We start from the raw sequence: 26,719 nt of genomic DNA, 5'->3' as shown, positions 1-26,719 counted from the left end.
GTTTTAATGAGCTTTTTGTTGCATTATCTTTCTTTTAATGTGTTCTAACATTGACCAAAATATGAGATCGATCCGAAATCTACAGCCAGAGTTATTCAACTGTCTCATTGTAGACGCACTTGGCAGGAACAATGAGACAGCTGGGGAACAATGAGACACACTACGAAAATCAAGATTTTTCTAGTAAAACATCATGTTTTTGTATTCTTTCATTGCAGGTAACTTGCCTTGAACATTTTAGAGCAATTTTGCCAACATGAAACTTTAATTAACAAAAGTTATACTAAAAAGTATTTAAATTTTGTAAAATCCTTATATTTATACCAAATAACTTTGTATTTTTGGTTAAATGAAGTTAAAACTCTACAAATATGCCAAAAATCAATTTTAATTCATGTTTTGAAAGATTTTCATAGATTTTAAAAAATTTAATGAAGAAAAATCAAAGTGTCTCATTGTTACCCATGAGCTGAAATGAGTGGGGAACAATGAGACAGTCCTGGATACTGGGTATATTCTAAATTTTGGCCAAACCTAATGAAAGGACATTGTAGCCCAACTCAATCCCTATGGAACGTCGAAAGAAATTTGAAGAAATATTAGTTTTGGTGTAAATGGCAGCCTACGAGCGAAAAAGTAATTTTTGTCCATAATTTACTTTTACACCCCAGAATCAAACATTTATGAATAACTTTTCAAGGGAGCGTCCATAACCAAAGCCACTATAATGGCAGACGTGTATCCAGTAGACACACCTTTCCCCCAAATATGAGCCTGATTGGTTGAAACTACGACTTGTGAGAGCCATTTTATCATTGTTCCCCGTGTCTCATTGATGACTACTCTACCCTACTTTATACATTTCTTTACCAAGCTCAGTATTATTTCATACCCAAGTAACATTTTTTTCCAGGAGTTCTACAAGAGCTCTTCAAGATAGCTACAGCATAGCAGTTTGGACCACGGTAGGATAAAATTCTCTTCAAAACTTCTTCAGGGGTTTGGAAGAGTACTATTTTTTCATAAAAATACATTTTTTGATGTCGTAAAAAAATAAAATTAGCTGATAACTACTTAAAGAAGTTCTTTGTACATTTCTTTACCAAGCTCAGTATTATTTCATACCCAAGTAACATTTTTTTTCCAGGAGTTCTACAAGAGCTCTTCAAGATAGCTACAGCATAGCAGTTTGGACCGCGGTAGGATAAAATTCTCTTCAAAGCTTCTTCAGGGGTTTGGAAGAGTACTTGAAGAGAGTTTTATCCCACCGCGGTCCAAACTGCTATGCTGTAGCTATCTTGAAGAGCTTTTGTAGAACTCCTGGAAAAAAATGTTACTTGGGATACTATTCCGCGTGTTTAAAATTCGTATTTTTTTCTTAGCAAAATAATCTTGATAATAATGTCACCGTGGCTATTAATCTCATCGCGGTTTACGGTACACGAAAAATATGATAAATGTAATATTTTTCGTTGAATAATGGTTGGTCAAAATGACCTCCTAATCACGAGAAAAATTTATTTATGAAATCGCCAGGTAAACTTGATTCAGTAGAGGATTAAAACATATCAGAGCAATTCTCTACCAATTAAAATAAGTAAGTTACGACCTTTTCAAATGTTTAGCTAGATTTTTGAAACTTCTTACTATTTTTCCTAAATAGCCAAACTAATCATCTTTCTCTTGCGTCTAAGACAGCTAAAATCGGATGAAATAGCGCGGAGATATGATTTTTTGAAAAAAGTGGTTTTTGCGAAAATCGACGAAAATTGCCAATTTTCGGACCACCCTAACACGGCGTAGGTCACCCTAATGGCCAAACAAAAAAATACGGGTCTAATTATTTTGGCCAAGGAACCCCCAGAAAAATTTTGAGCCCGATCGGAGAACTATTTTTTCGAATCATGCTGTTTTCGTGGGGAATTGCTGTTAAGACTTAGGAGTGAAAAATTTCCCAAAATTCTTCTAAAAATGCTACGAAATTTGTGAATACTTCCGTAGATATAACCACCCCTACTGACGCTATTAGGCAAGTGATACAAAATGTGTGTTCAGGATTTCAACTACTAACCAAATTCGCTCAACCTGACATGTTTTTGTTTACATTTCCGTTGGAGGTCAGAGCACTCTGTCCGGACCGATGATGGATGCTGTGAAGAACCCGCCGGGAGCAAGTATCAAGCTCGCGGAGAAAGGGGTGACGAGTGTGTTGGCGTGCCAAATTCGCCAACATTCTTCGGGTTGGCCTACGCGCGCGCGTTCACTTGATTCGTTTGTCGAGTGTCTCCCCCGTGTGAGTATCATATTGCCGGCTGGTGGTGGTGAAGTGTATCATGAGCTAAAAATATCGGAACAGGATTTATAAATAAATATTCGTGATTTATTTATTTGGACAGGACTTATTTTTGGGATGCACAAGTGACAATCTCAAACGGCTGCTTCGACATTTATATGATTTTGTTTTTTCTTGTTTCATGGTTTGGCGTGGTAAAGAATTTTTCAATGTTTGGTTATTATACTCGTGTGGTTCCATTATGTGTCATGTTCAGCAGGAAAAGCAAGCTGTTATGAAACTTTACGACATGGTTTTGTAGGACACGTTTCAACAGATTTTAAAGGCTGTACCCATTGTTTTTGCGCTTCGGCAGCATCCAGTTAGCGAGTACGTCTGGCGACACTCACTAGAAACATAATTTTTCCTTAGATATAAAGCACAAAAAGCTCAGTCATACATTTGACCCTGTCCCACTTAAATGAAATATGAGCTCTATCTTGTACATATTGTTGTGCATTTTCTCTGTCTCTCGCCATGTCATATTTTTTTCCCTTTTTTAAAACGTGTTAGCATCTCACAAACGCCAAGTAAATCAATCCGGACACTGTGTCGGATCTGGTAGGGGACTGGAGACTAGAGATTCGATCTCGACGTTGCCAAAGCCTATTGATAACTACTCGACGGCTTTTAGAGTTGGCTGAGACAGCCGCCAAAGATCGATGACGATAGGCTGGCCTGGCGACGACGACGGCACGTTCACTGGCAGCAATGTCGTGGAGATTGTTTTTTTTCTGCAATATTGTTTTGCCGCGTCTGGGAAGCTTCATTTTTTGCATAACCATCAGCATCAGCCTCATCATCATCATGTCAACATTTTTCATAATTTAAGTATCTCTCTCTCTCTCTCTCTGCCTTCTCTTTTCAGCTGGCTTCAGAGAAGCCTGCACGAACGAAGGTGAAGAGGTCAAAATCAACATGGCATGCTTCAGATGCATCTGCAAGGTAAGTTTGACCTTATTCCTCCAAGCTGAAGAATTTAACGAAGGTTGCGAAGAGTTTGTCGAAAATGTCACCGTGGGATCAACAGGTTCACCGAGGAGGCTTTGTGATCGTAGGCTACTCCTTATTTCAGGATTTTTTTTAAATATCCGCATACTGTTCTGATAACACGCATCAGAACAAAACCTTCCAACACCGCTCAGAATAGGAACCTTTCCTTCACAATCTACAAAGCAAAACACCGAAAATTTCCTCAACCTGTTGTAACGCTGTGTTATTTTTATGTCTTTTTAAGTGACCATAATTCATCATCCGTTGTATACCTTACGGAGAGGCAACACGCAGCGAGTTGTGTCTAAAATTCAAGTCAAGTGGCTTTCCTAACTTGACTTTTGTTTCCCTGGGACATTCTTCGCACACACAAACAAATGCTAATCTACACAGCACAGCTCCATTCAACTGCCAAGAAACGGTTCTGTGAATGGATGGGAAACCAAGTTTATGAACGGGACGCACAGGGGTCAAGTGCAAGAAAGGACGTGCAACCGACAACCGAAAGGATGAAAAGTCTAAACAAGCACAATGAGTAGGAGGAGGAGAAAAAAAAAACCCAGAAGGTCAGCACTTGGCGCCACTGTCTAATGATTTTGGAAAACTTGGGTCCGGTTCCACGTGCAGTGTGTCCCTTTCTGGCATGCACATATAGAACGGAACAGCAGAAGAGATTGAAAAAGTTTCATTGATTTAGTCATCTCCGGAGGCTACCTGCGTGGAGGGTCTACGTGAGAATTGCTCCTGCTGCGAGGTGCGAGACAGCTTGTTAGCTCTTTACGTATCGTACCGAAGCCGCAGGGATTTGGAAATTCCAACCTGCAGGTACAATTGGGCTATGGTTTTTGTAACGATTGTATCTGTCGAACGTTAAAGAATGTTATCTTTTAATTTTTAAGCTGTTTTATCATTTATAATGCAACTTCTAAGGTAACTTGAAAAAAAGCGACTAATTACTACGACTCTGCCGTATTTCGACGAAATTCAGCCACTCTGAAGAATGTTACAGAATTTATAACAACGCCTCTCAAAACTACCATATCTCTTCTGACAGCACTTTCAGCTAACAAGTAAATGCCAGTAACGATATTCTTTAGGGGTTATACCATAGCATAGCATAGCATTGGTGTCTACCCGTAGCTGCTACTTCGTTATTGACCAGGACCCCCAAAAATTGCTCCGTGGACCACAGATGAAAAGTAGGAACCAATCATCACCCCTTCGCAACTTTCAAATGTCCCTATGTCCAGTGGTAAGACACGGGGAAGTGGATGGGAATGTTAGCCGATACTTGAGTGATGGGACCGCTAAATCGGCTGCGTCTCCGACAAAGAATCACATGAGTTTTGAGGGAATAGTAAGATGGGTACGAGATCAGGATTCACTGTGGTAGGTGATGCGACCATTAGCAATTTGTTTATCTGTTGAAATTTTAAAAATCTTAGGCCGGCTGTGGAAAGATACACAAGCAAGATAGAGTTCACCAATAGAGATATCCACGCGCGCCCTATGTCTGCGTAAAAGTAGTATAAACACAGCATCATAGTGTTCGTGTCAGAAACCGTGGATAGCTCTATTGTGGAAACTCACAAGTGACTCTTCACAAAACTACCCCGTAAAAAAAATCCGACAATTCGCATAACTATGTCGGGTCTAGTCGACTGGTTTCGGCCGATTCGTTGGCCAACGAATTGGCCGAACGGGCAACAGACTTCTGTGTAATCTTTACACAATCGTCTGGTGGTGAATCGGTTGTCGAAATCGGCCGACGAAATTGGTTACAAAAACAACCAATTTTTTACCGATTTAGTCTGTGAATAAAATAAAATCTGACTCAACCCAATTTAATCGGTCTATTCGTAGAGCGACTAAATATCTTACTCCTGACGAATCTCGACTAAATGATATTCATTAGAGGTTATACCCTCGAAAAAGATTTTTTTTAATGGAATAACAAAATATAATGCACCGACTGATAAGTCTTAAAGTTTAAATTTTTGATTCAAGTGCTGAAAAGTTAATCATTTCAGCACTGTAGCACTGGAGTACCTTCAGTACTCATATTTTTGACGATGAAAAGTAGGCTTTTTCGTCATTTAAGGATGGTAAGGAAAGTTTGTAGTTTTTTTTTGTGCAAAAATAAAATATTTGTGGGAGATCGAAGTAGGTCGCGTAATAGGAAGGTCGCAAAATTTTCGCTCGCATCATTTTTGATGAAAAAAAAAAATTTTCAGTTAAAATTAATGAAGATTTCTTTATTCAAAGTCGTCGGTTACGTTCCGTCCCGTGGTCCCTCGCTGGGTCCAGTGTAGCAAAAGCTTTAAAAAGAATTTTCCGTGTGTTTTACGCAGTGCCAGTTGGAACCGTTTTGGCACTAGTTCTAGAAAATGTAGTATTGTGGTCAGCAGCATCATGAATGGCATGTTCCGTGAAGTGAGGACAAACTCCGTTCGGAAACGGGGCCGAGAATGGATTCGGGGACATAATGGCATTCCGAGGGCCATGACCGGAGTGGGTTCTGAACTGAAGTAATTGCCTGGCTGCCCTCTAAAATATCAAGGATTTAGCTGAGGAGGCAAGTTTGCTGCGCAAATGATTTCGAGTCATGAAGACCAGTTCTAGAAGAAACGCAAGCCATCATCGAGGAATTCGGTGAGATCAGTCCATTTTAAATCCTCATCAGACCAAATCTTAACTGAACTTGCATTCACTTTCTCTGCCCACAACTTGCTCTCCATCTGCCATGACTTTTTCTTATTCCTGATTTTCAGTTCTAATTTTGCTTCTTCCTACCATCTGTTTCTTTAATGTCATTGTGAGGGGATCATCGATCCATCCGCATTGACATACTATCTTTTCATTTTTCTTCTTGTCTTTCGTTACATTTTCTCTTTTTTCACACTTACTACCAGTCTTCCCGAGCAGGGGTAAATAACACGGGAATACCAAATTTTGGTATTACCTGGGCAAATAACAGCGACCAAAATGTGCCCTTGGTTGCCCAGTAATAGATGGTAAAATACCATGAAATCATACCAAAATCTTGTATGTGTAAGGGCACAACAATACCAAACCATGTTATTCCAAGGGTAAAATAATACCTCAAAATAAAACCATTTCAATACCAAGTTGAGGTCTTCTGGATTTTTGAACATTGCTTGAATACCAAAACTTGGTATTGTCATGGTTTTAATTTTAGGTATTCCCGCGCCCTTGGAAAATCATATTTTGGTATTCCTGTGGTCTTCCACAAACATGATATTGGTTTGATTTCATGGTTTTTTACCATCTATTACTGGGCAACCAAGAGCACATTTTGGTCGCTGGTATTTGCACAAGTAATACCAAAATTTGCTATTTTCATACCATTTTTAGTGCAGCAGTTGCAGTTAGTGAAAAAACGGAAATTATTCATATGCAACAGCAAAAATCTACTCACCTGATGATTCCATGTTGTTATTAGTGATATTCATCACCACACCGAATGCATTTGTCATTGATGAACGGCCTGTGCTTGAAGTTCTTGAAGCTTCTGAAAAATAACAAGATTGAAAAATGAGTATTATTAAAATGAAACTGAATTGAAATTCTCCAAAATTCATTAATCTGTCGATTGACTCGTTTTTCAAAGTATTTGGTTATTCCGACTTAGAGAAATTTCAACGTTTTTGAAAAAAATATTAGTGGGTATATCACACTAATTTTTAAAATCATCTTTAACATTTTTGGGTTTCAAGTCATTTTAGCGCAAAATTAATTAACTCGTAAATTTTTTTTAACAAATTTCCCATAGTTTCAGAGAAAATTGATGAAACCTTTCAATATTCAAATAATACCAAAATGTGCCATCCTGACTTAGAAAATTTTCCACAATTTCAAGTCATTTCTATAGGGGGTATATCAAAAATGTTTAAAATCAAGTTTGAAATTTCCGGTTTTGAATGAAAGCATTCGCTTTGAGACATCATTTTAGCACAAAATTAATTATTTTGTCAAAATTGGTCAAAATTTTCCCATAGTTGCAGAGGAATTTGATAAAATACTGTAATACCAAAAGAATACCAAAATGTGGTGTTCGATCATTGACAAATTCTGCAATTTTGCAATATCAAAACAATACCTTAAATTGGTATGATACCACATTTTGCTCTTGCATAATCCTTAAGACAAATTTTAAAGGGTCCAGGAATATCAAAATTTGGTATTGATACCAGAGAAAGGTATTATTACGCATTTCCCTTGTTATTTACCCATGCTCGGGTTTGTGAGGGGATACTGAGCTCGATTTGCTCTCCATCCGCATTGACCTTTTCTCATCTATGATTTTCCTTTTTATCAGTAGTTAGAATCAAAGCCGGGGATCGGGGAGGGAGCATCAGGGCAGTGGACAGTATGCTGTAATGGCGGAGACTGGATGTGGATAGTGGAAGACCAGAACTACGTCACAAGGGGAAAATGGTTTAGTAATTGTACAATTCTTAAGGATTGTCCAATTACTACATCTATTGACTTCTGTCAGTCTCCAGCTGTCTGCCGCGCCCTTTTAGGCCCCCAGCAGGGTGCGAGCCCTGTTTTTCAGCTTTGTCAGATTTCTTTCGGAGTTATTGGAGGTTACTGTCGGAAGGAGATTCTTTCCCCTGAGGACACCGTGAGTGATTTTGCTTGTTCGCGTCCAACCACCCCCTTTTGGCCCTTCATACGACAGTAATTTGAAGATACTCCCTTTAAGTCTGAGCCACTGTAATTCTAGGCAACCGCTACATAGGTCATCCTTGTGGCCCTGTTGGTTATCAAATCAAATCAAATCAAATCAAAAATGAAATATTTGTATTTAGAAAAACAGTTTTAACTAAAACCTAACTGAGGTGACTGAGAATTTACAATAAATATAAAAAATAATAATTTTGCAACTCTGTCTTGAAACTACTTACTTGTCCTTCCATTATTGAACGATGAACCTTCTATTTGAGAGTCTTGTGTTGTTTTTAAATTGTGATTTGAAGAAATAGTGTGAAAACCGCAATCAGACCAGAGCAGGGGGACTGTCACGAAACAAAAACGATATGAAACACGTTAAAAACCGTGACCTTGAAATAACACGTGAAGAATTCATGATTGTTGAAAATCTTGGCCAAAATTCAAGCAACTTCAAAACCTTAACTTTCACACTCTACCCACATAAAACCTGTTCAACAGTCTGCAGCACACAATCATAATCGCTTTTCATGGTGCTGGTGATTGCCGCATGATGTATGTGTGTGTGTGTGTGTGTGTGTGTGTGTGTGTGTGTGTGGCGCGAATCAGCCAAGTGCTATTATACAATGCACAAGGTCGATAAAGGCCGTTCGCGAGCATCGCTCGTTTTTTTTCGAATCTGTTTTTGCTCGTTCAGTCTTCAATGCATGCTTCATTACTGGAGAGCTGCCTGGTGGGTCATATGGGAAAGGCTAGGTCGAATTGCTTTCTCCTTTTTTTTACTTTATCTGTTCTGTTGTGGAATTCCGGATTAGGAATTTTTGTCAAAAAAATACGCTTGCTTCTTATTTACCTTCATATTTTTTTGTAATTCAAAAATTCCGTAGGCCCACGAAACATATTTTTTTTTCGAAAGAGGTTAGACCACGTGGTTTCCTGGGAAAAGATTAGATGGCGCCAGTATTCATCTTCCCCGATTGCGAGTCGTCGTCGTCTTCGGACACACCCACCGAATGTCTCCACGGGAACCTGCCGGCCAGTTACTCAGAGCTATGATGAATTGCAAAATGAAACCATTGATGAAGAGCTCAGCCTCTGCCACGTCCCCAAGTGAAACCAATTCCGGTTTGAGACCTTCTTACCTTTCGAGGCGAGCATGCAAGGCCTGGTAGTGATGAGGCAACGTTGCATGCATTTGCACAGCAGGAAAGGTCTCACTTCGACACTAGAAGGTGAATCAGTCAGATAGTATCTCCTTCTGTCTATGATCAGCGATGTTGTGCTGCAGGCAATCGGTTATGATTAAATGTCATAAAAAGGCCGTACATGATCAAGATAGGCAGATATTGGCTAGGCTTGGCTGCGGAGATTGTCCAGTTGAAAGTAATTTGCTGGTGTTAATAGTGAGCATTATTCGTAATTATCAAGGTATTATTAGCATCTTTGAGCTGAGTGTAACCAGCTAGAATTTGTGCGGTGAAACCATTGTACAAAACATTATTAGCATGAATGCGGAAATTGCATGGCTGGTATTATGCCCCTGAACGCATAAATGTCCCATATGCAGTTTCGTCGTTTTTTGAGTTATGCAGTTTGGTTCAAAATTATGTGCTCTTTCAGAAAAATTTAAAGCATCTAGTAGTTTGATCTAAAAACTAGGAGGAAATCCAGTTTTTTCGCGAAAACTTAAAACGTAGCCTTATGTGTGGGAAAAAACTAGCCTTTCGTTTTTGGGAAATTTATGCGAACATTGGCAGTATTGTTATAAAAATATTTCATTTGCGATTTGATCAATATCGGCGACTTGACTCATCTAATATAACCACACCGAACAGTTGCATTAAATCCATGTGACAGATTCTATGAACGGACCCACATTTCATATAATCATCAAGAGGGAAAGGAGGCGTGGACATACCTTAAAATATTAGAGTGTGTGATGTGTAGCTCCTACATCGTTGGAGAAAAAACTAGTAGAAAAATTTATTCTATTAATCGAAAGTCATTATAGAAATGATTTCTAGGCAAGGACACATTAAGTTGCGCTAAATTAGACATTAGTAAAATTATTTTCGAGTTATTGTCGTTCCCAGAAAAATGGGAGAGTTGCCTTCTACTAAATCCACAAAACAATTGGCTTCTATATAACTCTGATAACTCCTACTGATTTGCTGAAACTTATGATTTCCTTATATTTCATTTGACTAAGCTTAATCCAAACTGTATATTACACATTATATCTTGCTCGCTGCCTCAGGCTTTAATTGCCGAGAGTGGGTAGTCAACGGCAATTTGCGACAACTCTGAGACCAATTTGATCGCTTCTGCAGCTCCGTTCGAATGGTTATGGTTTGATGATATCAATTCATTACTGCTATCATTATGGTCACCCCGCGCAGTTCCGCGTACGAAGTTGTCTTGCTTCCTTCCTCTCTCTCTTTATCTCTCCCTGGTCGTAAGAGGTGGTCATTCCAGAAAGATGACAGGACCACACGATATACCCGCTCCGGTATGCCGATGATGATGAGGCAATAGAGATAGCTCTAACGATCAATGATTGACGTTGACGGATAATGTATAAAAATACTGAATTAAAACAATCATTTGCATATAATGATTTCAGCAAATTGATGAGAAATTGATCTCACATAACCGGCACGAGATGCTATTTTTAGATAATTTCACCCAACCAGTTTGGAGCTGTCTGGCGCGGCCTCGAGACGTTACTTTTCCTACTTTCTTCCACTCACCTTGCGCATGTGAGTATGTGTGTGTGTGTTTTTGTATGTATGCTGTTTATGAAGTTGGGGCGAGTCGCGGCTTTCGTTCATGTCGAAGCCCGATCCGATTCCAATTCAGTTGAGCCGGCATTGATAATAACAAAGCTGCCAGCCGCCGCCCCGCTCAGCGTCAGAGCCAACGACAAAAAGTGGACCTGTGTGAGAGATTGCTTTTTTATGCTCGGCAGGTTTGCCTTGGGCTGCCTTCAAGCTTAATGGATTTTCGCGCATATTCAGCGTAAACAGACGGTCGTGTGTAGTGTGTAAAACGCAGACAACTATGCGAAATACCAGCGCACTCTGTAATATGCTGTCAATTTGGATGGACATTTCCACTGCGATAAACGAACCATTAAGTAATCACAAGTTGCAGCGGACTGTCTAAAGCTGCTAATGCTTTCTAGAAGTAGAAGTATGTCGCCTGTTAGAATTTTTATAATTCACAGTTGCCGATCAACTAACATAACCGCAATCATCTGGGTGAAAGTAACAACACTTGTTTTCAATCAGGCTCATCAAGTGTTGAAGGCGCTGCGCAATGTTCCTTGGGAGTAATTCGTTGAAAATTACACCCTTCTGGAGAATCATTAGCACCTGAAGGCGACCGCCAGTTGGGCTCCACAAGCGGGCTTGATCCTGGACCGCTAGCCAGTCTGCCCGGTTCGTTGGGTTGGTCAGCCACTGGAATTAAGTTTAGCTTTATCGTTTGATCGGGTCGTTCTTTACCGAGGTACTGATTCCAGCCATAGGCAGACCGGAACCGTTTTGATCTTTTGTAATGCTGATCAAATGCTGATATGCGAATAAGTGTTAGTGATAGGTTAGTGCTTTCCTATCCATTTTCAATTAAAGGGGGAAGGGTTCACGCATTTAAATTGTAAATTCAAATTATAATACAGAAAATTTCACGTATGTTTTTTACGTTAAAATCAAACGAATTTGAAAATACGTATTTTAGAATCCTCATATTGAAGAATGATAAAGAGTGCAATAAAAAAGGGATTATTTTATTTGTAATTTCATTTGTAAAGAAAAAGATCTGTTGTTTTATTATGTAACGCAAAATCTGAGATTTTTACCCCTCTCGCCCACCTTCGTAAAACATTGTAACAGATGAACGATCCCCCCACCCTCGTGTAGCACGTAGGGGAAAGTGGAGCAAGTCGTCGCCATCGTGCTAACTTGTCGTACGTGCATTTTGGGCCAAATTGAGTTAAGAACGCCATTTTGTGCAGCTCACAATGCCTCATCTTTTGACCTTCACAGATCCCCAAAATTCGATTTCAAGCCTGAGATATTCAACAAAAACCGAAAAAACTCCGTGCATCTTTGTCACTTTATATATGAAAGAAGTTTCAATCTTGTCGTGCTATCTTGTCACTCCATGAAAATTGATGTAAGTGCGACAAAAGGCCAAAGGGATTTCAGGCCAGGAAAGTCAGGATGTGTTTGTCGCACGTACAAGCTAGACTACCGTAAACATTTGTAATTATAACTCGGGACTCCAGCAACCAACTTCAACCAAACTTTGGGACAATGCACAGAATGGTGAGCCAAACAAAACGTGTTTGTTATTGTTTACATTGCCTGCTCTCGTTTTTGAATATTCAAGGTCAAACATTAAAACGCGTTTTTCTCGGAACGTCAAAATGGCGGGTGCGACAAGATAGCACGACGACGTCGAAGTGTAACAAGCTAAGGAAATGCTCGTTATAACCCATTCAAAACGTTAAAAAATCTGTCGGATTTTTTATAATCATCGTCTTGACTGAGACTTTGATAGAACAAGTTTTTAAAAAATCATGTTTTTCATGTAAAAAATTGATTTTAAAATTTTTAATTTTTCGTACGTTCTACTCAAATAGTGGGTCAAGACGAACAACCCGTTTGGGCAAGAGGAACAATGCATGAAACAACATGTTAATTGGATAACAATTGAACCGTTATCACTTAGATACATCAGATTAGAATGTATTTGAAACGTTTCTTTAATTTTTAGATAAAAAAAATAATATTTTACTAAAAATTTGATCGTTTTTACGAAAAAAAAATACTTAGATGATAAATAGTAAATTTTCATGATATCACTATATTTTGCATGGACAATTTTTTTAACATTTGTTTATCAGTTGTATGTATGTATTTCACAATAAAATATGTTTTTGCAGCAATTCGTAATATTTTCCATACTAATAGGTGCAAGTCGTTAGTAGGGACACTACTGATCTGGGAAAAAAAGCATTTTGATAAAATGAGCCTTAAAACGAACCCTTAGCCTTATTTTGTACTTTCCAAATATTATAAGAAAACAAAGGTTTCGAAAAAAAAACTTCATTCAACCTTATGGCCAGTGGCGTTTACGTCGTTTTGGCGGTTATGTGGTAGTAGATTCAACTAATTGCATTGCTAGCAACAATTCCTCATACTGGAAATAATCAAAATTGTTCCTCTTACCTCATATGGTCGTCTTGCCCCACCTTCCCCTATGCAAGGCAATTTTTATTTTTTTGTGAGTGCTTTTATGAAAAAATGCTACATAATACTAATCTAATCAAACCAGCCCTACTGCGTTAAGATGCCTGCAGAGATGATTCGTTGATGTGGGTTGAGTTTGAGCAACAAACGCTCCAACTTTGGTTTTAGGCAATTTTTCGTTGAGAGCACCATGTTAAGAAGTTTTAGTCGGGATCCGGGACCCCCGAGGATGGAACAGTTAAATGGAAATTTTACCTAACGTAACAAAATTTTTCATCACTCCCTTCCTGCCCAAATTTTCATAACATTCCGTAACAGACCCCGAAACCCCCTCCGTTACGTGATAATAAAACACTCTCAAAGTCCTCATCATAACCTTCAATTTTGCCGAAGTCGCTTAGTTGGTATTAAAAAATTGCATAGATTTATTTTAGTTGTCTAATTGTTATGCAAATTTGGTGGATGTTTAAAAGGGCTTGATTTCAGATAACCTCGGCTCGGATGTCGTAATGCAATACAAACTTAGAACAACCTTTTATGGATATATTTTGAAAAAAACCTTTTCAAAGCTTTTATTGAAAGATAAAGCGGCCATCTGACGAGTCATCTGAACAATAACACAAGGGTCATCTGACAACTAATAAACCTTTTGCCCCACACCCTTATTGATTTTCTTGAAACTGGGTTCAAATTGTAAGCAAGTTTGCCAACTTTGCAGATTTTTTCGTGTGTAGGATAGGAAGTTGTGCCTGCGGTCGCTTCCTTTACTTTTTATTTGAATTGTTTACATTTTAAAAACTTTAGGCTAAAAAAACTAGCTTGATTTACGTAGGCCGTACAAAATTCTCCTGATTGATGAAAATAGATTTAAAAAAATTCAAGTTGACAACAATCCAGCTTGGATACTAATTGCTGGGCCAGGATTTTCGTCATGTTGTTCGATCAAATATCAAATATTAGATGAAAAGAAAACTAAATTAGTAAAATTTTCTTCTCGCAATCGCATTCGCATGGATATGGTGATCTTAGCGTGTTGCAGACTGGATATCGTCATCACATATAGTTCAACCCTGGTTGCTTAGAAATTGATTAAAGGGAATTAAATATAATTCCATCAGAACAGGACAGACGGCACCATGAAAGCCATCCATTGCTGGCCGCCCCCAGGACCTCCCACCATTCACCGGGGGTGGAAAATGATGCTTGACTTACTTAGAAAAAGGTATAAAACTGTTAGCTTTTTTCCCAACCTTATTGTAGAACTCAATCAGATTGACCATCAGTTAAATTTTCTTTAAGCTGCTCAAAAAAACAAATAAGTAGAAAAAAATACAAGTTGTATCTTATAGCATATTTAATGAAGACGCAGGCTTCTATAATTGTTTGTTGAAGCTGAATGTTAGAAACAAATCTTAGAATTTTGTAAATAAAGAAACCGTAAGTTTTAACTGAAAAGGTCATATAAACATGTGAAATCTCATGGTTTATAGGATATAGGACTTTAAAAAAACTCGAGAAATATATAGCAGTTTTTTTCCAATAGATAATCCCAAATCTATCCATATCCTGAAACAAGCACTGTAATTCTATGGAGCAGCAGACAACAGCTGATTGTGCACGACGGCAAAACGTGTAATCAGAGCGGATGGAGGCGCCACATACATTGTTACGCGATGCATTCGCTCCAGTGGATATTTGTCGCTGCCGCCAATAATGGGACAATGTCGTCGACTAGCCGCGGGTGGCTGCGGCGACGGTGGCCAATTTCAGGCCTTGATTACAGTGCCCTGCGCGCCGTGTCGGATTATTTTCCATGTAATGTGTTTTAATAATCTATTTTTGCTGTCAGTTTAAACTGTGTATTTATAGACAGCCACTGCACAATTAAAATACAATTCGTTTTGCCCGACTTGGAAGCAACAGTAGCATACATGTGAGGGTGTGTGTGAGTGTGTGTGTTTGTGCATTTTGTGTGGTAATCGAGCAGGGATTTTCTGTATTTGTTTGCCTCTACAACACACACACACACGGAACGATATATATTTGCAGTGCAACTCGATACGCAAGCAATTTGCCGCTGCTCCACACCCCACTGGGAAAACACTTCCCTCCGCCCCTCCCCCTAACCCTTGGCCTTCCAGAAGGGAGGACAGGGTGGCGACGGTGATACGCGCGACTTATTGATTCCGTAATGGGAGAAGCGGCTCGTTGTTTTGCTTGATTTTGTAAACCAAACCAACGATCGTCGCGTTTGTGTGTACTACCCCTTTAGTTTGTAAACGATACACATATCAGTCAATATTAGACCCAGGGTGGTTGGAAAACAATTCCCGATGCAAAGAGCATTGCAACTCAGAAATATTTTAGAACCACCCTAGCGCACACCCATTAAAGCTGGGAGGCGCCACACCACCGACCGGGCCGCTTGGCGCCATCTTGAAAAATTCGCATATCAGCGGATATAATGATTTCGAAATGGGATGGAGAAAAACACACAGTGCTCGATCGGAAAATGATTGACACACCACTAGACCACGGTGGCGGCTGCTGCTGCTGCTGCTGTTGCTTCTGGTCCTACCTTAATACCGCGCGACGGGAGTGAAATATGTTAATTGATCACTGCCGATCACTGATACCTCCACCAGACCGACTGGGGGGAGCTGCAGCAGCAAAATTACTAACCACACTCACGTAACACCCTTCCTAGACCGCGGGGACGACGTCGGCAAATTGCTCTCCGCGAAGTATTCAATCACGTCTGGGTTCCTCGCCTCGAGCGTCAAATCAATCGAGCTTAAATCGAGGAAGTGTCGCCGCGATGCACTTTAGTGGCAAGAGAGAAGAGGGAGTGAGACATATAATTGGGGTTGGATTTTGACAAATTAAATTTAAATAAAATTTATCAAATTTGCTTAACTTATCCATTCTTTTTGGCAATTCCAACTTCCATTAAGCTTCAACCCTCTGCAATTCAACCCCGTTTCTTATATAGAGAAATAAAAATAAACAAGAAAAAGTTCAGTAAGTTTTCTGAATGTAAAAAAAGTTTGACCTCGTCGTGATCGTGCTATCTTGTCGCACATCGATTTGTGTTTCTCTAGCACCAAATGATTATCTAAAAACGAGAAAATGAAAAAAAATAGACAGTCGTTGCTACAATAAACAAGTTTGTTTGGAATCAACAAATTATTTTAATAGGCTTGCTAACAGTTCTATTTGGAGAGCTGCTAATTTATTTTTGATAAGCTGTTGAATTTTGATTCTGGTAATAATCTATCCGTCTCTTCAATTTCTTCGATTTTACAACTTAAAATAAGATGCATTCGGTAAAATCAGTATCACAGTAGTGCTGAAAGGATATCTAGTTCAATGTAGATTCGAAAAGTACATTAAATTTTCCTTAAAATGACATGTTCCAAAAATTTTTACAGTCGGGTAATGGAAAATGGCAGAGTTTTTAAAACGTTTTTAGTGTTTTTTTTCGATGAAAAATACGTTTTTTTTCGGAATTCTGATAAAGCCCTCAAATCTGGCGTCTAATTTTACATAAAAGTCCCTTTGACACCAAATTTCTATCTCATCACCGTTTCAGGCTGCAACTTATTGAAAAACACCTCTTTTTCATATGTTCAAAAATGGAAGGGGTCGTACCGCCCCTCCGTCACGAGATATCAAAAAAACGGACCTCGGATTCGTGATCAGGGACAAAAGTTACCCCTTAGGAAAAAAAAATTCACGCAAATCGAAGAGGGGTCGGGGCAACTACTGTGTGAGATGGCGGAGAATTACCCGCATCAAAAATCAAACCATCCACATTAACGACCCCCAGGTCTTTTGTGGTTTCTATTGCAAGTTTCTGCTCGAACCTAGGAGTCCAAAGGCTTGAATGGGGAGAGCCCCTAAACCTATTTTTACTCTTCATCCCACTCCAGGGTTCGAACTGACGACCTTTGGATTGCGAGTCCAACCACCGCCAGCGATTCCACCGGAGCTCATCCGATGGAAGGTTTGGGCAGATGGGAATCGAACCCATGATCATCCGCTTACAAAGCGGACAGCTTAACCATTCGACCAAGCCTGCTGCCATGAATTAATGCATATCTCAAACTAAATCAAACCATTGCCGAGAAACAGCCCTTCAAAAATAAAAACTCGAAATTTCTTATGCAAAAGTGGTTGCGCCATGTACCAGTGCAATGCATTGCAATCTTTTGAAAGTAGGCCTCGTGCTTATTTTTGGAGACTCATGATTGCAAAACAACTGTACAGATGTGTAATGCATTTCAAAACAAATGTTGAAACCGTGGCAAAGGCCTGATTTATGTTAAAAAAAAAACTTTGGGTCATGTGTTTTCCATCCATGTTTATATGCATTTATTTTAAATCAAAGCCCGTCTATTTTACCATGTAATTTCACTTGCCCACGTAAATTGAAATAAAATTACATAAAAATAGGTACTACTTTTCAATCATTCAAATTTCATATTTTTTCAACTTTGCAGTAAGGAAGGCAAAACGTGCCTACCTATTAACATAAATGTGACGTGTTTAGTACCATAGAAGGGGTTTTATTGAAATTAATGGTAACAACATTCTGAGGCGGTTGTACATGATTTATCAAATGCATGAATATTTCTCACGAACTAAGATATTCAATTTTGATCGATTAAAGCTACCTTGTTTACAGTTCCTTAAAACTCTTACGCTAAAGTATCACTCAAATAAAACTTTAGTGCCCATTCGGATACGTAACAACTTTTTTTTATTGCATCTAAAATGGTCACTTTATGCTCAGTGAATAACAAAAATACGCAATAACAGCAATAACCGAACTTTTGGCCCCTGCCTGGACTGAACACATTTGCATCCACAAAGGTTCACGCTTGTGATCAATATTCAAAGCCGAAAGCGCAAAGTTAAATGAAACGTGATTGATTACAGCAATTGCAATAGAATTTTGATTTATCGGTTGGGTTCTCACTCATGTGTGAAGCTGTTTTATGAATGGAAGCGGAAAATTTGATTTCTTTTCGCTCGGGTGCATTGAAGTGGGTTCGAATTAGTGCCGATGCAGTACTATTTGTTTAGCAAATTAAAAATACTGCATTTTTTTAATTTTGAAAAAATACACAGAGAATAACTTTGAAGCAGAAATTTATACTTTTTCGCACAGTAATTCCCTGCTGGATGCTTCCTTGGAGCCACAAGTCATGGCTTCCGGTATCAATAAATCAACTTTGCATTTATTTGGGTCAATGCTCAGTGGAGCATTCGTCCCTTTCATTTTCCTTGCCAGTCCATGTGTGTTGGTTTTGGCGCTGGAACTACTTGTGACCAAACTCCGGCAATGCATTGCATCGTAAAGGGAAATATATACAGAGGACGAGAGATAGAGGAAAACCATGTCGCTTTCTCAATGCCGAAAATAAGTGCTTTTCCATCAGTGTTGCTAGCTGGCACAAGCGATTTGTCCCAGCAGCAGCAGCAGCAGTGGTTTGAGCCTGGCTTCGCATCTTTGCGCCTCTCAGTATCGGGTAAACGGAAAAGCTCCAGGAAAAACACATATCCAGAATGGCGACTCTCGCTCTGTGCTATATCTGCCAAGCCGAAGCATTGCTGTCTGGGGAGAATTTAAATTCATTTGCTCGGGCGAGGATAAATAAAACGATAATGCGCTTATGGTCGAGAGCATAAAAGGACATGGCTGCCTCCCGGCCAAAGCCATGGCAACTATCAATTCTGAATTGCTGCTGCTTCTGCTACTGTTGAGGAAAGTGAAACTTTTCCCAAGTGATATCTATCATGATATTAAATATATTTATTGCTGAAAGGATTTTCCCATGCAGTAGTGCTGTTGCCTCCTAGAACAGTTGGGAGTGTCAAAATTAAAATTAAAATATATGGCGCCCTAGGTCCAAGACGATCCGAGTATCATCTCTGCAGGACATAAAGAAGACAGGGGCAGGATTTATATGTGACGCGAAGATGGATTTGACCAAGAGTTCCAGCCGTTTAATCTTTACATATTTTGAGAGTGCAACTAAGCTTAATTTTTTATTAGAAAAAATGGTTGTTTAAAATCGCAGTACTAAGTAATCAAACATTAATGATAAAATATATTTTCGTCTTTTTTTTTGCAGAACAACTTTGTGGAATGCGAACAAGAGAGCTGCCCTGCTGTTGATGATTGCTACTTTTACAACAAAAAAATTCCTGGTCGGTGTTGTGATAAATGCATAGGTAGGTAAATTTATTTATGCCATTGTCGTTTAGTTTTGTGTTTTGATGATTTCTCGAGTAAAAATATTTGTTGGATCTCAGAAAACACACATAACTATTATCATAAATCGTTCCATTTTATTGAATAACTGATGGTCAATTGAATAAGAAATATAACTACACGCTTTTTCATTTTTTTGTTTAATACATATAAGAGTTGTAAACAATGCGTACGAGTTCATCGAGGTGGAGACATGTAAATACAATTTTAAATAAACTAAAAAGTAAAGTCGTTGTCGAAATTTTTTCAAGGCTCCAAAACACCGAAAAAAAAATTTTCCAGGCACAAAAAAAATAAAACTGTTATAACAGTTTTAGTCATCTAAAACTAAAACTGACCTTCAAATCTACTAATCCTCTCGATATCATAAAATTGGAAAATTGGTATAATTTGCTTTTTCATTAAATAATAGAAAATTAGCCTGAAACTGTTATTTTTCTCTTTCTCGCGATTTCAGGTTGCTTACACGAGGGCAGAATGATCGACAGTGGCACAGAATGGACCGATCCGGACGATCCGTGCGATCACTACAAGTGCGTGTCCGGAGTGGTCACTCGGTCGCGAATAAAGTGCCACACGCCGTGCTCAAGTCCACTTCCGCTGAAGCACGGCCAGTGCTGCCCAATATGCTTAGGTGAGTAAGTATTTCCCTTGTTTTTTTTTTCATCTCCCACCTCACTTCTTGAAGCGCGCATTCCAATGCCCCACAAGAGGCCACCCATCGACAACAGCACCGATTAGCTGATTTCAATCACTGAGGCATCTCAATTTAAGTAGTCATTATCGAAATCTCAAACGAATCGATTAACCAACTCATTATAATCAAATTAGCTTCTAATAAAGCGAGAAGATCTCTACAAAGAAGCAACGAAACGAACCGAAACCTTACCGTGCTTCCCTTCCGTTATCCAAATTTTATGCGCGGGCATGTTTTCATGATCATGTCAGTTAAAAATCGATTGAAAAAGCCCGATAATTACATGATCATCTTTCATCTTCTGTTGGTTCTGCTTTCGTTATGCTCCCGGGCCGTCAGTCAGTCCAGGTCAGGCCAGGGCCAGGGCGGTGGAATTCTTGTGAGAATGCCGCTGGCGCTGAGCGGTTATGTTCATCTTGTTTTTCACCGATGATTTATGATTCAATGCCGCGGTTAGGCCTGGCCAGGGAACCGCCGGCCGCCCCAGGTCGGCTCAACGTGGGAGTTCCGAGGCTCACTTCAAGTGCGCAGCGCCCCGCACACAAACACACACTCACTCACATACTTTGGAATCGACTTCAAATCGTAAAACTGTCCATCGACCAGCGCCATAAATTAGGTGAACCCGATTCGATTAACCTTTTCCGAACTCCTCAAGAGTCCGCGCAGCCGGGTCCCTCCCCGAAATGCAAATGCAAAATATTTTTCGAGCATAATCACATAATTTGGTGTTTTGCTCATGAGCAACATGGTTGGGCTTGTTTGCCGGGAGATTGATGCCACCGATGAAGACGAAAAGCGCCCGCACGATAGTGCCACCAGCGCGGTTGGTCACTGTTACAGTGGTGCGTGAAAGTTTAAAGCAACGCACTCACAGTTATTTTCTGCAACAATGTTCTGTTACAAGGTCAATTCCTAACAAACTAAAAAAATCACTGGAAATCTTTTATTCAACAATTGATAAATGGCTTTATCCCATATCCCCCAATCCCAAAATAACAAAAACAAACCATCCACATTAACGACCCCCGGGTCTTTTGTGGTCTCTATTGCAAGTTTCTGCTCGAACCTAGGAGTCCAAAGGCTTGAATGGGGAGAGCACCCAAACCTCTTTCTACTCCAAAGAACCTTCCACCCCAGTGTTTGAACTGACGACCTTCGGATTGCGAGTCCAACCGCCGCCAGCGATTCCACCGGAGTAGGCTTGGTTTGGAGTGTTGTTTGTACTTATGGCATGGAGACGACTCCTACACCTGGAATGACTTAACGGCCTAACAACCAAGGCCGGGACCGACATTTTACTTCCTCATCCGATGGAAGGTTGCAGCAGATGGGAATCGAACCCAGAATCATCCGCTTACAAAGCGGACAGCGTAACCATTCGGCCACGCACTGCCACGAATCCCAAATCCCAGAAAATCATTTTCCTGAAAATTCCATAATCAATTGACAACAATTGATAAATGGCTTTATCCCATATCCCCGAATCTCACTTTCCCGAATCCCATATCCCCGAAAATCATTTTCCCCAAATGCCACATCCCCGAAAATCATTTTCCCGAAAATTCCATATCCCCGAATGTCGTTTACCTGAATGGCCATTTAAAGAACTGTCAATTTCCCGAATTGACATATTCCGCGATATGCGTCGCACCTCGTGACGGCCGAATCGCCATTTTCATTTTATCTAATAAATTACAAGAAATCGATTGATGATATATAGATTGATGATTTATAGATGAAAAGGCCCGTTTCGCCCCGTTTTTTTTGTAAAAAATTACGAGGCATCGATCGATTACACTCTCCTTGACGGCGAATAATGACAAGGGGCCGTTTGACTTCATTTTCCTCTTTTAATGTTTTTTTTTAATTCCCTCAATTGCCAAAGTTTTCCCCCGCTGAAAAACGACAAAGACCCATTTTCCCTTTTAAAAAATATCTGTTAATACAGTGACAGACAAAGTGGTCTTTTGTCGTAATTTATATCTTGTGATTTTTTATGTTAAGTAAGATAAAGTGAGTGGTAATTGAAGATACCATTGAGATAATTACGAAATTGGACAAAACGGACCTTTGACCTTTGGCATATCGTCAGTTGTGTGCTATCGTGTGACAACGACCATTTAGTACTTTTCGAGAAAATCGATTTTCAAAGTTTGTTGGTAAATAATTTCAAAACTATGAATGATAGAGCCAAACTTTTTGAAGCAATCGGTTCGTATACTATCGCTTAAGAAATGCTCCTCAACTAGTTTGGTTACACCAGTTAGAAGATACAGTAAATAATGTGTTTCGAAAGTAAAATTGTACTACGTGTCACAAGTGTGCACAGAATTCCCATACAAACTAAAATAAGCTCAAATCAATGGTTTAATCGACCTAATCGGTATATTTTTATAAACAAAAGGTTGCATTGCCTTTAGAAAGTATGTGTGTACATAAATTTGTGAAAAACAAGAAAAAATTTCCACATTTTCCAACAATATGTATGGCGTGTCACAAGTACAACCATTTTGATGATAAATTGGTCTATATCACAAGTGTGGGAAACGGAAGCGAATTTCCAAAATCGGGTTAAAGCATCTTGTAGTGTTTGTTAAGTATAGCAAAACGTCATCATTAGCTCATTTCCGACCAAAATGGTCTATGTCACAAGATAGCACACAGCTGACGATATGTTATCAATGAGAGTGTAACCATTTGATTGCTCGTAATTTGCTACACAAAATTAAAAAAAGATTTTATAAAAAAATACTCGACAAGACAAGGGGGGGGGGGTCAAAACTGGCCATTGTCGTCAATAAGATCATTCGATTTGTCCATATTTCAACAACAACAAAATATTGTGGATTTAGCTCGTAGCTGGATTTTCTGGCATCTTCTCACGGTCATTGGAAACGGTCGTGGATAGACCTAGGGGCAGACATGCATCGGCACTATGAGCTCTTTTTAACGGCACTCAGCTTGTTATAGATAGCATTTTCGTTTAAAGCAATGTTATGCTTGTTGCTAGGTAAAAACATCATGATTTTGGCTTGAATATTGTGTAGAAAACATTGGTTCATTGGAAAACCCGATTTTAGCTATATGTTCATGTAAATTTTCTCTTAAGCTCTCAAGAAGAACTTCTTAAAAGCTCTTTGAGTGCAATTAAGAGTTCTTAACCTATATCTCGGTTGGGTTTCAAAATAATCTCTCAGGGTCTTCGGGAGCCTAAAAGACAAGCGTAATTAGCGTATTTTAATCACTGGCACAACATGCTGGGTATCTTCTACGTGAAATGCAAAACAAGTTCTTCTAAAAGAGGAGTTAGAGCGGATGCATGTCTGCCTAGGGGTTCCCAGTTGGAGTGAAAAAATTCAATTTATAGAAAAATTATGGATTATAATTTTGCTTTTTTATCACTTCTCCGACACCAGGAATAATTGTTTGAACATGCTCGCAATTTTTTTATTCGGTCGGAAAAATATTATTTTTCTTGAAAAAAACTTTCATTTTTAATCACATGATCACCCCTAATTCTGGCTCGATGCCACCATCATGCGACCGCGTGCTCCGTTTGTTTGTCAACAAAGCTGCAGCTGGATGGTGAGACGAAGTGAGGGGGGAAGAGATTTTGACATTTTTATGCCCGCATCTGGCCCGCCGCCTATTTCGTCGGTCACTGAGTCGCCGGTCGTTTCCTGTGACCGAGTCCAGCTAGGAACTGATCGTACAATAGGTGCTTTTCAAATGAGCATGAGCATGAGCATGAGCATGAGAGACCACCCATGGTTGCCCCTCCGTTGCTGAACAGAACCGTAATATCCTTTCAGCACTACTGATCCTAGGCTTCGACGATCTAGTGGTGTTTCCCTTATCAACAGCATGTATAAATGCGCCGAAAATATAAAACACCATGATTGCTAAAACTTGATCAGTTGCGAATAGGTAAAAGTTATTGGCCACCAACGGCGCCCGCCATGTCAGTTTGTAGATCTCGATTTTAAGGGACGGGACAGTAACAGTTAGCGCAGGTTGCTACTAGGGCAGCTGATTTACTCTGTGCTTACACCCCACTAGCGCCAGGAACCTGAAAACTTGTTAGTAGGATAGGGTGTTTGGTCAGGATTCATCATAGAAGATGATGATGCGACCCAAAATCATAGTGTTTGATGAACGGTATTAAAATAGGGGTTTATCAAATGGGCCAATTAGCGGCACCTGCAGATATTAAAAAAACATACTTGTAGATAATCTTGATCCTGTTTTAAAAAATGCTTGAAAAATTTGCAAAAAAGTAACCAAAAATGGAGCCTTCAATCACGGCAACGACTGTATCGGAAACCGGAGGTAGCGGGTAGAATCATCCACGATGATGAGGATCCTTTCTCCATAAACTTTCCACCAATCGTTAGGTGACTGCTGGCTGGGTGGTTGGTCCGAACCATAAAATTTGTAATGAGCCTCCAAAGTTTTAGTATGTGGCCATTCTCGAGAGACAGAGAGAGAAAGATACATTGGCCTTCTACCTTTTGCACCTCGTTGTTGCTGCTCCAAAAAGTTTGGTCAGCAGAGTGGGAGCGTGGAGTAGAAGAAGTACAAGTCGAAGCTGGGAAGAAAAGCCAATTCGGAGCCACGCAACCGGCCGCCACCGTCTCATTAATACACATGTGTTTTTATGTTGATAATTTTTTGATTTACGGCAAACTGGGTGGTCAAAACATTCATCCCCAGCCAGCCAAGAATGCGAAACGTGAGGGAGAGCGAGAAATGAATGAGTAACAACAGACCGACGGCTATTGGCATATTTTTTGTGGTACTATATTATGCTGTTTCTTGAGCCCATTATTAGCGCACGTTTTGTGGTCATTATACATAATAATTTGCAGAAGAAAATGAAGATATTAAAAGCTTTGGAGATTGTTCTGTTATTCAAATGCAACGAATGGTCCTAAAAGCTCAATATGTAATTTGATTGTTTATTGGTTACGATAGCCTATTAGTTTTCAAATTTTATCAGGTTAAGGATGGTTATAAATAAATCTTGAAATTACATATGCTTTTTAATCAGGTTGATTGTTTGCAATATCTTTTTTTAAGCTGTCATAAATTCACAACGGAATTTGGCCCCACAACGCGCCACAGTAATTTTTGTAAACTGATAAATTTCCATATGCTTGATATCCTCATGGTTGAAACGATATCGAATAAATACCATAACACATCAGCTGAAAAGTAGATTCTTATTTTTGATGGGTTTGTGATGGAAGTGTATGACAACGATGGCGACGGCGACGACGACGACGATGGCGATGTTGATGAGCGCTTCGAAACTGCCTTCTTTTTGTAATAATTTTATATTTTTACGATAGCGCGGTTCGTCTTCGTGATTGGTACCATAAAAATGTCATATTATCATATACATAAGCTTTGTTTGGGGATGAAAGCTCACTTCCCTCCGAAAATGCCAGGGCATCTGGGCTTGTGACGACGCACGGTGTGTCCGCTGGTGCGACGGTGGCCATAGGGGAAGTGTCAAAATGTTAATTCGTTAACAGATTTGGAAGCACACCCGACGACCGAAGCATCGATAGTGGAACAGAATGATATGTGGAATTAGCTTCTCGGAGGTCCAATTTTCGTGTCCAATACTTTTCATCGAAATCACCCGTTTTTGGCGGCAATCATGTCGAGGACGTTCCGTGGACACGTCGTCGGGCGCGAAATTGAATCGCCTCTTTGCCAATTTATGAGATTAAATATGGAGATCGACACCATTATTATTGGGTTTTATAAGCTCAGGAGTTCCGTGACCGGAGAGTCAGCCTCCCCGGAATGCGTCTGTCAGGTGATAAAATGCTTATAAAAGGCAGACAGGGTTTATGCACCAGGATGTTTTTTTTTTCTTGGTTGATTTTTATACCACGGGATATTATTCAACTGTTGCAGGACCGGAATAATGTTCATTTACTTAAATCGTTGCCTCCGAAAAATGTTGTCAACAATAAAATTTATGAGCATTTCAGGGTATGATCATTTAGGTGTGCAGAGCCCAAATCTCAGATATGAGCTCTATTGGTTGTGACAGGACCTTGTATTCCGGATTAACCCTTAAAATAAATACATTTTCTTGATGCAAATAGTCAACAAGTTTTAGATTCCCGAGGTTCCGAGGATCAACGCATTATGTGAAGGGATTTGTCGCCAGTAGCAAAAACGACATTTAGATTCCAAAATATCCTTTTAGTTTTTCTTCGGTTAGTTTTCCGTCAGTTAGTATAACACGCCTTCACACAAAGCCGTTGTTCCTGGTTTGCGCCGGAAACAGAGCAAGATCGCGCCCCAGCAGCTGGACCCTGAGTGGCGGCAGAGGACAAAAACAAAGGCCAACAGAGCCAACCAAGACTCCTACACAATCCCACTTCCCTTCCCTCGTCATGTCTTTTAACATCAATCCCTCCTCTACTAACCCCGGGTAGGCCGCG

General features: G+C 39.6%; 1 protein-coding gene across 6 annotated transcripts in view; it reads left to right on the top strand.

Moving 5' to 3' along the window:
* LOC120421386 (BMP-binding endothelial regulator protein) overlaps window positions 1-26,719 on the top strand; it is a 110,130-nt gene that overhangs the window by 53,272 nt on the left and 30,139 nt on the right. For all 6 annotated transcript variants that reach the window (XM_039584583.2, XM_039584580.2, XM_039584582.2 and 3 more), the window contains exons 4-6: window positions 3,201-3,277; window positions 19,416-19,515; window positions 20,013-20,189. In XM_039584583.2, the coding sequence (XP_039440517.1) occupies window positions 3,201-3,277; window positions 19,416-19,515; window positions 20,013-20,189 (354 nt within the window). The remainder of the gene's footprint in view (window positions 1-3,200; window positions 3,278-19,415; window positions 19,516-20,012; window positions 20,190-26,719) is intronic.

The sequence above is a fragment of the Culex pipiens genome, chromosome 3 (genome assembly GCF_016801865.2).
Source record: "Culex pipiens pallens isolate TS chromosome 3, TS_CPP_V2, whole genome shotgun sequence".
Taxonomy (NCBI): domain Eukaryota; kingdom Metazoa; phylum Arthropoda; class Insecta; order Diptera; family Culicidae; genus Culex; species Culex pipiens.
This window is presented reverse-complemented; position numbering and strand designations above follow the sequence as displayed.